We start from the raw sequence: 14,192 nt of genomic DNA on the forward strand, positions 1-14,192 counted from the left end.
TGACCTGGCTCCAAAATACATTTTTTTTTTTTTTGCCATATTGCCCACCCCTAATCTTGGGATAAAAGACAACATTTTTGAATGTGTTGAAATAAGCCCCTTTGAGTATTTCTGTGCTTTCACATCTGGTGCAGCATGTAAAATGGAAAATAGAGGGGTGGGATGTAGACTGACATAGAATTTGTAAAAAAGACACCCTGATCTCCAGCTAGCATATTTGTAGCTTGCACTCATTGCTAACACTGACCACATTCTCTGCAGTCACACAGGATGCATACTTGGTTCGCACACGTATACGGCTTGTCTTTCATTTTCTCTCTCGCTCTCAATCAGTCTCCTGCTTTTTTTCGGTCTGGTCCCAGAGTTGCACAGTGCGCTGGAGTGACTAGTGTTGTAAGTTGGCGTGAGCGCGTAGGTGATCTGGGTGTGATTACTACTTGGCTCCTCGACAGCTCTGATGATGACATTCAGTTCTTTGAGCTCCTCTGGCCTGGTTCTGCTCCAAACACAACCAGGCACAACACTATTGCTCTACCTCGCAACCAGCATACATACATACATGCAGCCTAGATACATATGGCAACACAGGGCCAGACGTCTCCCAAGAAATGCAAAGGATTATGGGAACATGTTCATGACAAAAACAAAGACCAATCAATGCTCAGTAACATACATAATTCAAGAAAATGAGAGATTGAAAATAAGCCTTCTAGATATAAGTACATGTTAATAACTGGTAACTGGTAACTTCATATTTAGTCTATAATGATCATGATATAAAATGTAACAGATTAGGACTATAAAATACAGTCGCACACATCTATATCAAACTGCCCTGCACAAGAGCACAATAGCAGTAAAGTGGAGGATCAAACCAAAATGACCTTGTAATGGACAAAGTAAAGCAATAAGCATCTGGCTACTTGTGTTTCCTGTACTTGTCAAAAACATTTAGTCTGGATGCTGGTCTTATCTCTGAAATAATAGTTAATAATTTAGGACTGAAAACCCCACAGACTTCCACAAAATCAATGACTGAATGTTTTTAATCTGAGCTGAGAGAAGTTTGATTTTGTTCTAAATGCTAGATGAGCATTGGGCTTATTCACTTCCAATGTGCCATTAAAATAAACAAATGTGATTGCAGAGCTCTTTCAGAGTTTGGCCTGAGACGTGGGGGACCATTTGGGGACTAGACTGTATACCCAAAGGATTCCAGTCTTCATTTACCAGCAATAATCATTAAAAGGTTTTGTGCATTTTAGTGTGACCTATATCAAAATGAGTTTTTAGTGCTTTCTATCAATTCAGTTTGTGGGTGGAGTTTACAAGTGCAGAACAAATTGTTGCATTTAGATTATGGCTGACATCAAATTAGCAATTCATCATGCAAATGCCATGTTAAAGTAATTATTCACAGTTCTCATGAATGAGGAAGAGAAAACAAAATTTGACTTCATATTTTCCTGGTCATTTAAAGAGGAATCCGTCTTTGGTCCAGTGTGCCATTTCATTAGAGGACCACGGCCAATGAGCTTGTCCAATTCCCAAGTGATGATCACGCACATCCATGCATCACTGTAGTACTTTTCTGCAGAATATTCCAAATTATGCTGGGGAAGTACAACTATCAGACTATTAAATCTGCCAACAAGTCATTCTATCTCTTCTCCAAATGCTTATAATCGTTCTCATGAGGTGATTATAGATGCAACCTGGTCCTAATTTTGAGTTTCTGTATGTCTGCATGTGTGTTATACTTCCATTACTTAAGTGCATGTAGCTTCATTGAAATGCCAAGCTCTGAGTGAACACATGCACTCACAAACACACTGGAGGCAGCGGCTTCATGCCCAGATTGTGTTAATCCCCTGTCTGCCACACATTTCTCTGCACACATCAGCATCAGTGTCTTTGTAGAAGACACACGCTCTTCACTACTCTCCATCATTATCATTGTTTCAGCTAGAGACGAGTCAGTGCTTTTGTTTGTAATTACAAGGGTTTGAAGTAAAAGGGGAGAAGGCTCAAAAGCAAAGACAAGGAAGGATGGAAAAAGAAAGAGTAGGTCAGAAAAAAACAACAGAGCGCCTGTGACATATTAGTCACATTTTACCGTAATTGTTGTTCAGTGCATCCCACTCTTGTAAAAGAAAAAAAGGCTTATGAAATAGTTTAGGAGTGTGCTTTTCAGTGGCCTGCTTCCAAGGTTTTGTCTGGTGAGAGTTGTTCAAAGGGCATAGGGAGCTCTATGGCTGGTATGGCTTTGGAAACATGAGCACTATGGGTCCAGGCCTGTTCCGCTTCCTAAGCCTGGGGCTTCACTCAGGATTGACCCTATCAAAGGAGGAAGATTGTGCCATTTGTAGAGGTAATATGGAATCAGAGTGCAAAATCCAAGATAAAACACAAGCACCTTCCATCTGTCTGTGTAGTGATAAGCTAACCTCAACGTTTAGACCACAGAATCCCCATGGATTAATGGCTGAATTGATTTGCTGTTCTCATAGCCATTTATCTTTTTTGGATCTTCTTTGATTAAGTCACAAAAGCTCAAAACATGAGATAAATTATGCATGGCAATGTAGCACGGAGCAGCGTCCAACAGTTTCTTGCTGACTTTTTGCAGAGAAACATAAATAATGAGTGCCCTATTTCTTAAGCATTTGGTTTTATCTTTGAACATTCATATGTACATTTGACATAAGTTTCAAAATGGACCTGTGCACAAAAAGCACCAAATACAACTTTCCAATTGGTGTGCGAGAGATATGTGACCCATGCACGTCCTCTCCTGACTCCCAGTGTTGCCCAACAGGGAGTGTTTGTGTGGTATCCAATGGTAACGGGAAGAGGTGGGGGAGGCTGATGAGGAGGCAGGGCTGCACACTGGTTTGTTTGCATGTCTGATTGCTGGACGTATAGATGTGTACAGGTGGGTGCATGCACCATGTCACTTTTTCTACATGTTTTTGTGCATGTGTGCTATTGCACTAAACTTTGTGGAAAGTGTTGTTGTCCACAGGCTAACTGTTACTGACAAGCACACACTGACTATTGGAGTCAAGAAGTGAAATGCACTCTATGCTCTTTTCACTCCCTAAGGCTCCCTCGTTCTCCTAACTCTCTCTCCTCCCACTTTTATTTTCTATATTTTTCTCTGTCATACTTGTGAGTTTTCTCTCTCCCTGACGACTTCTTTCTCTGGTTCTCCTCCCCCTTCATCTCTGATGATTTTAGCAGAGGTGTGACTCATTGGGCATGAAGCCATCATGTCAGGTAGCACAAGAAGCACTGGACAGAATAAGAGGGAGATGTTTTATAAACATGGTGAGGTAAAGTGTGTGATTGGGAGTGGGGGATAGAGATATGCAAAACAGACTGGAATGTGAAAAAGGAAAGAGTGAGAGACTGTACAGTGAGCACAAGGAAAACTCAAGTATTTGGAGAGGAATTCTAGCTTCTGTCAAATCCAGGGCCTCATTTGCATGTTCCATTTATTTTTTTGCATGTCCTCTGATAATCCCAATTGGTCCTTATTTGGAGCACTTCCTCTGGTCATACTGAAACCAGTGTTTCATGAGATGCAATCTTGTGGACATGTTTATGAAGATGAAGCTACAATGTTTTACACTGTCACTGTGAATGGTAAGTGAATTCATTAATTGCATTCTGTACTCATTTAACTATATAATCACTTTGTCAATGGTGCAGTCAGAGATACCTGGTACCTCTGAGTCTCTGACAGGAACAGCGGCGCTGTGGTGGTCTGATCACAAGGGCTTAGTAAGAGATAACATGCACATTCATGTTTATGTGGATTGTCAATCAACTATTTTGGGCCTGAGGCAGGGATTCTCCACTCTCATCTCAGACTTGGCACACAGAGCTCTTCTCTGTTTGGGGTAAATTAAATTGACTTTACATTCATTTCCTGGCCTTGCTAAAATACAAAGTGATAATTGTGTCCTCATTATACTCTATATTCACAGCTGTGCCTACCACTGTACACATGTGTGTAGCCTTCCCCTGTGTGGGATATTGTATTATTCTGCTTAATATGGCCTGAGGTTTAGGTCGGCTTGAGGACACTTAGATACATGTACAAACGTGCACTGAGCTTTGCTTTGTGTATTTAGCCTCTTTAGACTCTTCCCCATGTTTTAACCCCCCCCCCAGATCTCAAACACAAGAATTACTTTGCATTGTAAAAGACAAATCAAGATATTCTAATGCTCCAACAAAATAAAATAATCTATGCAGTATGTAAGTGATTTAGGACCGTCTAACAGATGCCTCACTTTGTAGTCTATGCACAAAGTAATAGGACACTAAGAAATCATTACTGTATTTTAACCTGTTATGCCTTTTTGACAAACACAGCACAGTGTCTGTGTGGTTGAGGAGAGGGGCCTGAGCTGCGGTGACTGACGTGAGATCAAAGTCATCCTGATAGATGCTATCGTCACTCCCACCTGTTCTCGCTGGAATTTCCTCAGCGCTCATCCGTCTACGCGCATGCGCGTACGTCTGTTATGTCTATCACAGTTTGTTAGTGTTTCTGCATGTCTGCTGCATCTGTTACCAGGTGCGCGTTGCCCTGTAGTAGTCTGTAGTCTGAACACGCCTGCAATTTGCGGGATTTTTTTTATAATCTAAAACTGGAATATGTGCTCATGTCTGCCCCACTCCACCTCTCGACATCGTCTTTCTCTTTTCCTCCACTCTTTCCTCTCACTCTATGACAGCTGTAATAAGTTTAGTAGATCAGGTTACACCCCTTAATATAAACCTCCCCATTTTCAGTTCTTTTTGTAATTTGGTCTCTCTTTCTATAAATGCTATAGCCTATGTCTCACCAGCAGACAGTTTCTCAGAAGTGGCAGACTCGGAACATGCTCGCTCTGTCTCCGCAGGCCTCTCAGGTTGCTGACATTTTCCATCTTTGCGGATAAAAAGTAATAATAATATTAATGGGTGGGGACAGAGTAAAGGTGCATTCACCGCCACTGCCAGTCTCCTATAAATATCGCCTTCTTTGGGGGAATCCGAGAAGCAGCGCGAACCTTCAGTTTACACAGCTGAGGAGCATGTGGAGCAAACTCGTTTTTCCTCCCTCGTCTTATACCTTCTCTTCATTTTCCTATCACTCAGCGAGTCCTCTATCACCTTCTACTGCTTTGCCATATAGTCTACGTCTCCGTTTCATTCTCCTTCACACATTTAACATGTGGATTTGTGAAGCCATTTTGCTTTTATTCTGACTTCAAAGTATTGATCTTGTAGCTAAAACAGGCACTTCGGATTGAATCGATACAGTTTTTTAAAGAAAATCGATATAGACTGTTATTATGGATTTAACCACAAACCAAACGCACGTGGAGAATACAGTACACCTGTAAACGCTCCTTTAACTGGGCTTTTCTTCCGATTTATTAATAAACACCGCCCCCTAGCGGTTCACAAATGTAAACACATGTTTTTGTTTAATTGAAAGTAGACCATATGAAATGTACATTAATTTTATTATTATTATTATTATTATTTATTTTTTATGTGCACTAGTCATCTTATTGCTCAGCATTTGGCTGATGTGCCCAGGAGGATTGTCTTTTGGAGTTCATGTACAGAGTTGTTGTTTGGTAAATTGCTTAATGTACTTGTCCATTCTCTTTTTAATGGATCCAAGAGCTCCACAATCACTGGGACAGTTGATGTTTTTAGTCCCAACATTCTCTCGATCTGTCTCAATGTCTTTATATTTGCTAATTCTGCCTATTATTATTATTATTATTATTATTATTATTATTATTATTATTATTGTACTCATTTTTGCACAACTGTTATTCTAACAAAGGCAGAAAGCAGATAAGATATAAAATATTGTTACTGTTATTAAACAGACAAGAGGTTGAAAGAGTCTTTGAGTTTTGATGGCACGAGAGGGCGCAGTTTGCATTAGGCTCTGTATGGGTTATTTACCTAAGAACACATTTGAAGCAATGTGGCAAAAATGTTGGTAATCTAATTTTTTTTTATTTTTCAACTTTATTTTACACTTCTGACTACACTGTTTAAAATGGTAGCAATACATGTATTATTGGTGAATTATATTTTGTATTATGTACCTGTAGTTGCTCCTCTTGTAACTCGTGATTGTAATCATGGTGTCTATTTTCGCTGACGCAATCAGCAGATGGCGCTCTAATCTAATAGAGAAACGGTGAAAATTACTCACTTGACAGCAAAGTATGAATTTAAATTTGTTTTAGTTTTTACTCTTGTGAATTCTTAATTTCTTTAGTCTATTGACGCATAGTGGGCTCATGCAGTAGCCTGTAGGTTATTAAAATCTTAATGAGTTTTTAAAATGTTGTATGCTACTGGAAGCACAGATACAGGATGTCATAAATACGTCTATTTGTGAATAAAAATAAAAGAAAAAAGAAAAAGTCCTTGTTAAGGAATTTGGTGGTACAGAAGGATCTAAAATAGTTCCGATCATCATCCCATCCACTTTGCTGTGAGTTGTTCTCCAAGTATAAAGTGCGCTTTTGGACAGTGGAGGAGCGCTCACGTTCACGCGGCTGCCGCGCTGCTTCTGTTAAAGTAATGAGCGTCTTTCTTCGGGACAATGGGCTGAGCAAACCGATAGGGGCGGGTGAGACCATCTTAATTCTCCGTGTAATGCATGGTAATGTAACCGGCACCGAGGGAGCGAGGCTGAAATGCTTTGGGATTATTTATCACAAAACATTTGTATTCTCTGTCGGAGAACGGTTGATCCCGGATAGCTACACACTAATCCTCCACTCCGTTAATTAAAAAGAAGGCTAAAGCAATGGAATCGGTCCTGGCGATGTTTTCCTTTCCAGAAATGTAATCATTTCTGGAGAAGCTTAACCATCTGCTTGAGGTTAAGTCTGAAGCAGATTGTGTTCTGTGTTTATCCAAACCTCGTATTGAAGTTAGTTCCTGAAAAGGGAGGGCACTGCGCTTCGATGATGCTGGTTGGTTGCGTAGCAAATACAAACTTTACTATAATCCCTGTCAAAATTTCACATTCACAGTGATAGTTTATAAAAGGTCAACAGCGTACATTTCTGTCTAACACATTTTGTAAGGCAGGTCATTGTTCTTACAATTTGCTCAGTGTCGAACGGCCTAAATGAAGAAAATATACAGTTAACGCGCATAATAACATGGGACTAGAGATTTACAAACCAAACCGCGGATTTGACATTAAGATGCATCCTGTGTCTCAAGCCAAGTAGACCTGACAAAGACATCCTTGTAGTCTCCACTCTCCGTTTTCTCTCTGTGTATCAGTGGCGGGTGAACCTGTAGGATTAGGAGCCAAAAGATTAGATCAGCAAGTGTGTTCCATAATCTAAAAATCGTAACCACGTTTTCCTCTGAATGAAAGGCTCATTTCATGTCCAAAACCGGCAACCATGTCACCTATGGGAAGAATAATCCTGGTGTTAATATGTGATTACAGAGAGGGTTTAGGCATTTTTATGTTGCTATTATGATGATTGCTACAGTGCTTGTTCTGACACACTTAGTGAATTACATCCATAATACCATGTCACCACGGTAATCATTTAAACCTCTAAGCTAATACTGTTTTCAATATTCATAAAACTGTCCTGAATTCAAAGATTATTTTTTTTGTAAAAGTCTTTATGTTGTTTAGGCATTTCCCCGCAAATTCAGTGGATAATGGCTGCTTTCTTAAAAAAAAGAAAAAAAGAAGGATTTTATTGGACTGGCAATGTTGTAATGCAATTGTGGAGATACTTCATAAATGTTATTCTCGATTGTCTTTTAGAAGGCCACGCGCGCGCGCGCGCGCACACACACACACACACACACACACACACACACACACACACACACACACACACACACACACACACACACACACACACACACACACACACACACACACAATGCTTGATTTAATCCAATGCTAATGGATCATAGCGACAAACGTGCCGATAGGAAAGGGTTAACCGTCTACAGTCATTAGAGGCGCACTTGGGATGTGCGTCCTCCAATACGAAACACCGAGTAACTGCGTCCACCCCTCCTTCTCCCTCACTCTCTCACTCTCACTCTGGTCCTCACCATCTCCGCGCGCCCCTCTCAGTGGAAAATCAAAGCACGGACCACCCTGTTCAGACCAAGAGCGCTGCATGGAGCACAGTCTTAGACCTGCTTCTGTGCGATGACAGTTTTGTGAACTATGCTGCAAAGTCATCTAAGAGCAGCATTGTGAATATTTATTTTCTCAAGTTTTCCCCGAGACTAATAATAGTGTCGTGATGGGGGGAAACTGGTACCTGAAGTGATTTTACGCACGGCGCAGACATGGAACACGGACTTTCCAGAGGCAGCTGGCTGCCTGTGACTGGGATGGTTATATGTCTTCTACTGTGTGGCTGTGTAGTGGACTTGGTTCTTGCTCAGATTCGATATTCCATCCCCGAAGAGCTGGAGCACGGAGCTTTTGTGGGTAATATTGCTGAAGACTTGGGTTTAGACGTGGCTAAACTCTCAGCTCGCCGATTTAGAATAGTGTCGGGGGCAAAAAGGCAATACTTGGAAGTAAACTTGGAAAATGGCATTCTTTTTGTAAACGAAAAGATAGATAGGGAAGAGTTGTGTGACCGCAGTCCAAATTGTTTCTTACACTTACAAGTGGTTATTGAGAATCCACTGGAACTGTACAGAGTGGAAGTAGAGATATTAGACGTCAATGACAACTCGCCCAGCTTCCCATGGAGCGAGTTTAATCTTGACATCACTGAATCGGCTGCCCCCGGCTCTTGCTTTCCATTAGAAAGCGCACAAGATCAAGACGTGGGCACCAACTCTCTGCGCTCGTACCAGCTTAGTGCCAACGCGCACTTCGTTCTCAACATTCAGACGCGTAACGATGGCAGCAAGTTTGCGGAGCTTGTGCTGGATACCCCTCTGGACCGGGAGCAGCAGAAAAAGCACGAGATGGTTTTGACGGCGTTTGACGGGGGTTCCCCGGAGAGATCTGGTACTGCACTCATAACTATAACTGTGTTAGATGCCAACGACAATGTGCCTGTGTTTGACCGCTCGGTTTACCGCGCAAGTTTGGTGGAAAACGCACCTAGAGGAACCTTGGTTTTAAAGTTGAACGCTTCAGATCTGGATGAAGGCTCCAATGGAGAGGTGACTTATGCCTTCAGCGGACACGCACCACTCAAAGTGCGTGAGCTGTTTAGCGTCGACCCGTATACCGGTGAAGTCAGAGTCAAAGGCGTTGTGGATTACGAGAAAGCCAGTGTATATGAGCTTTATGTTCAGGCAAAGGACCGGGGCCAATCAGCCGTAGCAGTGCACAGTAAAGTCCTCGTTGACATTCTGGATGTGAATGACAACGCACCTGAAGTCATTCTCACGTCAGTGTCCACCCCGGTGCAAGAGGACGCACCACCGGGAACAGTGATAGCCGTAATCAGCGTCATGGACCGGGACTCCGGAGAGAACGGAAACGTTGACTGTCAGATTCCAAACAACGTCCCCTTTCAGCTACACTCATCCTTTAAAAACTATTACACTCTGGTGACAAGCGAGTTTCTGGACAGGGAAGCAGTATCTGAATACAACATTACGCTCACTGCGCGCGACCTCGGTTCTCCGTCGCTCTCCACCAGAAAAAACATCCTTGTTCAAGTGTCTGACATTAATGACAACCCCCCGCGGTTCTCTCAGCCGTCATACACTGTTTATGTGACCGAGAATAATGCCCCTGGCGCTTCCATTTGTTCTGTGACAGCGTTCGACCCCGATTCTAACCAGAACGCCTATCTGTCCTACTCTATACTTGAGGGTCAGATTCAGGGCATGCCTGTGTCCACTTATGTCTCCATCAACTCTGACAATGGCAACATTTATGCACTGCGCTCTTTTGATTATGAGCAACTAAGAAACTTTCAGATCCTGGTGCAAGCTCAGGACGCGGGCTTTCCTCCCCTTGCCAATAATGTTACAGTTAATGTCTTTGTCTTGGACCAAAATGACAACGCACCTGTCATCGTCTCACCGTTACCAAAAAACGGCACTTTGGCCACAGAGGTGGTACCACGATCCGTAGATGCCGGGTATCTGGTTACCAAAATCACCGCTCTTGATGCAGACGCAGGGCAGAACTCTCGGCTGTCTTATCAACTGTTACAGGCTACAGACCCGGGGCTGTTCAGTGTTGCACTTTACACAGGAGAGATCAGAACTATACGCAGGTTAGTGGAAAAAGACGCAACAAGGCAGAGGCTTGTAATATTAGTGAAGGACAACGGTCAGCCGCCGCTCTCTGGTACCGTTTCTATTATCCTTACTGTGGTGGACAGCGTTCCAGAGTCCCTGTCAGACTTTGGAGACCTGACACTCAGCCCACAGCCTCCATCAAACGTTGCTCTTTACTTGATCGTCTCACTGAGCACCATATCTCTAATATTTCTGGTGGCTATTATCGTGCTGGCAGGGGTGAAGTGCTACAAGGACAGGGAGACCCTGAGCGGATACAATCTACCCCCCTTCGCGTGCTGCTGCTGCGGGGGCTTTCAACCAGAGCCTCCTCCGGAGGCGTTCAAAAAATCTAATCTGAACCTTCAGATCTCCTCTGCTGCAAAAGTGCCCACGAACTGTATGGAAGCGAATGGAAACAGCAGTCTGTCGCAGTCATATTGTTATAAAGTGTGCCTAACACCAGAATCAGCCAAAAGTGACTTTATGTTCATTAAACCGTGCAGCCCGAGCAGCACGCCACGGAACAATGAGGCGAAGAGCGCGGACAACTCCTGGAACGCGCATAGCCGGAGTGCATCTGTCAACAATGGAGCTACTACTCCCAGCGAGGTAAAGCGCTCACAACACTACACAACAGTTATATTACACTATATTGCAATTAATATAACATAACAGAGCATGACTTTGAAATTAGAATGACATCCTTTGATTGACAAACTCAGGACACTATCCTCACTCATGAAATATCGGTACAAAAAAAAAAAAACACATGTCAAGGTGAGGTGACAAGGTGAACTGTTGTACACGGATAACTGCACACCAGGGTTCCAAAACTATACATTTAGGTTGGATAACCTTACTAAGTTCTTCTCAAGGGCACAGGCTCCTCCGACCTATTACAGCGCATGCTGCCATATTGTACTCAAAGAGTGCATGCACCCCATTATTAATGAAATATGACAAGGGGCCGGATTTTTGAGACGGGGACAGAAAAGGGGAGGGTGCAAGGAGAAATGGGGAGACAGTAGAGGAGGGGGGCGCGTGGCCAAGGCTGGGCTGAAACGTGGCCCGCGTATAGATCGGGTCTGTGTTGTCCTCTGAATGCCATGGGAGAGAGAAATGTGACTTCATATTTGTCGAACAAAGCTGAGAGAGAGAGAGAGAGAGAGAGAGAGAGAGAGAGAGAGAGAGAGAGAGAGAGAGCGAGAGAGAGAGAGAGAGAGAGAGAGAGAGAGAGAGAGAGCGTGAGAAGAGAGAGAGAGAGAGAGAGAGAGAGAGAGAGAGAGAGAGAGAGAGAGAGAGCGAGCGAGGTGAGGAACAAGGAAAGTGTGTAATCCAAATAGTGAGCCTTCTACACCGATGTGTGCCACTTCGGACAAGAAAAGGTATTTCGAGGTCACAGTTTTTTTCCACGCAGCTACCATCTCTGCCCTTGATAATAACCAACTCTAGAATAATCTCAGTAAGAACACTTGAATTGGGATGCTTACAGCGCAAGCCTCAAAAACCTTTCTAGAGTTTTAATTAAAAATCTAGTTCAAGGAGAGCAGCATCCTGCAAATATTAATGTAAAACGATGCATAAAATCAACAAAACAACAACGTGTGTAATTTTCTTAATTTCCTCTCTGGCACGGTTTTCTTTGATGATTAAAATCATTTTTCGTTTCATCCCGGTGGGGTTCTAATTGGTTTTGTTCCTCTTTGGCTAGAGGCATATTTTGAATACTGATTTGTATAATACGCTTACGTCGCATTCATTTTACTACCATCTTGGTAAATGGTGAATTAATCAAGAATGGAAACCATGTACTCAAGAGGAAAAAAAAAAACCTTTCTACTTTTATATTTTGATTGAAATGTCTTCACGATGTCCACAGGGTGGCAGTCTCGGTCCATGTTACATTTTAAACCAGCTGCGTCTGAAGTTAAATGAATGTTCCTGTCAGTTTAAAGAGAGTGAACATACACATTATTGTTAATTTAATTCCAGCATATTTCATATATGACTTTCTCTTCACAGCTTAAACAGCCAAATACAGACTGGACTCTCACAAAGAACCAGAACTCATCTATTAAAAGGTATAGAATAATTTCTTAAATTCCTGTTTATAAACACTGAGTTGCTTAATCCTTTCATTTATCTTGCAGTTATAACTCTATTAACATGGATGGAACGCTTATGCGTAAAGCGATGCATACAGACCCAGAAAACTATGTGACCTCAATGGCACCAGGGCAGTACTGGACATGGGGGACCCATATGAAGGGCATGAAAGGTAAGAATAGTGAACAGAGCTGCTTGCACACCATTAAATTCTTACAATAGGTGCACAAATGAATTGTGATGAATTATTATTATTTATTATTTACTTTTTTATTATTATTATGTATTATTTATAAAACAAAGGAAGCAGCTACATTAGAGTACATATGAATATAACAACAACAAAATCAACAGTACATTTGTTCATCAACATAACTGATGACAAGTTCAGAATCAGTATTATATAATAGAGTAGTTGTCTCGTCTCTTCTCTTTCCACAATCAACAGAATATAAGATGTCCCCTTCGACAAGCAGTGTGCAGTCCAGGCCTTGGACGCCCAGGTGCACTCCTCCACCTCCTCAGCAGCAGCAGCCTTCTCTTCCCTCCCACCCACACCCCCACCCTCCTCCAGACTACCACCACAATGTCTACATCCCCGGGACACCCTCTGGCTTCTGCACCCTGCGGCCTGCAGTGCAGAGGAGTGAGCTGGATGTGCACAACTCCTTCTCTACCTTTGGAAAAAAGAGGCGTCTTCAGATGTCTCCCCAGGGAGAGGCAGCCATGATCACTAATGACTTGTACAATGACTGATCACTTTGATACAATCAAAGCTGAAACTTTAATGGATGAACTCAATGTGGTGTCCAAAGACACAGCCCACAAATGTTCAGGAACATAAGACATGTGGCACTAGAGACGCAGCAGTTGAAACAGCAGAAACCATGTGTGCTAACAGTCACCAGGTTCTTGTAAGATCATTATTATTATCATTATTGCACATTACATACGGTTTATTATTTAGACAATCAAACACATCCAAAAGTTACTAAGAACATTGGTGTTGCACATTCTGAATCTATATTTTGAATGTCAGTTCCTTTTTTGCCAACACATCTTGTGGAATTATGGCACATAAAATATGGTTTATGGTACAGTTGCAATCGTGCAGCAAGCGTAAAGAGAGGGGCGTTCAAACATGTACTGTATAGAATAATCTAAATAAAATATTTTTTTCATATCCTGTTTTGTTTCCCCGTCATTTGCCTGTGATAAAAACACCTGGTCAATCCACAATCATTTAACTTTCTGAATATGAGAAAATTTGTTTGAGTAGAGAAAGTTGCATTGCTATATTTTCACAGGTTAAGACCTTTTTAACTTAGCAAGCATTTTTTGTCTATGAGGAATACACAGCAAAATGCTAACATATGCTAATTGGCGTGCTTGCATTTCCATTTGCCCTCGAGAATAGTGGGTTCATTAACTGAACAAACAGAACCACCTCACTCGAAATATCACTTTAATTAAGACTACAGGCAGCAATACAACCACCAAGGGAAGGGGCTCAGCTCCAAATGCCACACCTGGAATTGAGCTTCGGGCTGCTCTCTTTGTGCCCTTTACTTTCTGCATTTCAGGAAACATGTGAGAACTAGAGTATGGCCAGGAATGGGTCGAGTAATTGGGTCGCTATATGACAGAAAATAATTGTACTAATAAGGGAATGGTCGTCCTTAGAGAGCAGAGAGGGGGGCAGCATAACCTTCTGTGGAGTAAGAGGATCCTATGGGATGACTGAAAGGGGTCAGATTGGCTTACCTGGTAATGACTAACACACTGGGGCTGCTCTA

At 42.2% G+C, this 14,192-nt stretch overlaps 1 protein-coding gene across 3 annotated transcripts; it reads left to right on the forward strand.

The window, feature by feature from the left end:
- Positions 1–8,376: 8,376 nt before the first annotated feature.
- si:ch73-233f7.1 (uncharacterized protein LOC100537710 homolog) lies at positions 8,377–13,519 on the forward strand. 3 transcript variants are annotated; one of them, XM_055159454.1, is made up of 4 exons: positions 8,377–10,899; positions 12,313–12,371; positions 12,441–12,577; positions 12,812–13,519. In XM_055159454.1, the coding sequence occupies exons 1-4, from the start codon at positions 8,377–8,379 to the stop codon at positions 13,150–13,152; spliced, it is 3,060 nt and encodes a 1,019-aa protein (XP_055015429.1). In that variant the 3' UTR covers positions 13,153–13,519. The 3 variants fall into 3 exon arrangements, with proteins under 3 accessions (XP_055015429.1, XP_020781018.2, XP_055015430.1); XM_020925359.2 differs by having other exon boundaries at positions 12,441–12,568; positions 12,845–13,519; XM_055159455.1 differs by having other exon boundaries at positions 12,441–12,559; positions 12,845–13,519.
- The last annotated feature ends 673 nt before the right edge of the window (positions 13,520–14,192 follow it).

Source organism: Boleophthalmus pectinirostris, unplaced genomic scaffold (assembly GCF_026225935.1).
Source record: "Boleophthalmus pectinirostris isolate CB_2022bp ecotype Guang Dong unplaced genomic scaffold, ASM2622593v1 HiC_scaffold_23, whole genome shotgun sequence".
Taxonomy (NCBI): domain Eukaryota; kingdom Metazoa; phylum Chordata; class Actinopteri; order Gobiiformes; family Gobiidae; genus Boleophthalmus; species Boleophthalmus pectinirostris.

Coding starts and splice junctions, on each gene's coding strand:
- si:ch73-233f7.1 (XM_055159454.1), top strand. CDS start 8,377: ATGGAACACGGACTTTCCAGAGGCAGCTGGCTGCCTGTGACTGGGATG. Junction 10,900..12,312: donor GAGCTACTACTCCCAGCGAG/GTAAAGCGCTCA, acceptor TTCTCTTCACAG/CTTAAACAGCCAAATACAGA. Junction 12,372..12,440: donor CAGAACTCATCTATTAAAAG/GTATAGAATAAT, acceptor TTTATCTTGCAG/TTATAACTCTATTAACATGG.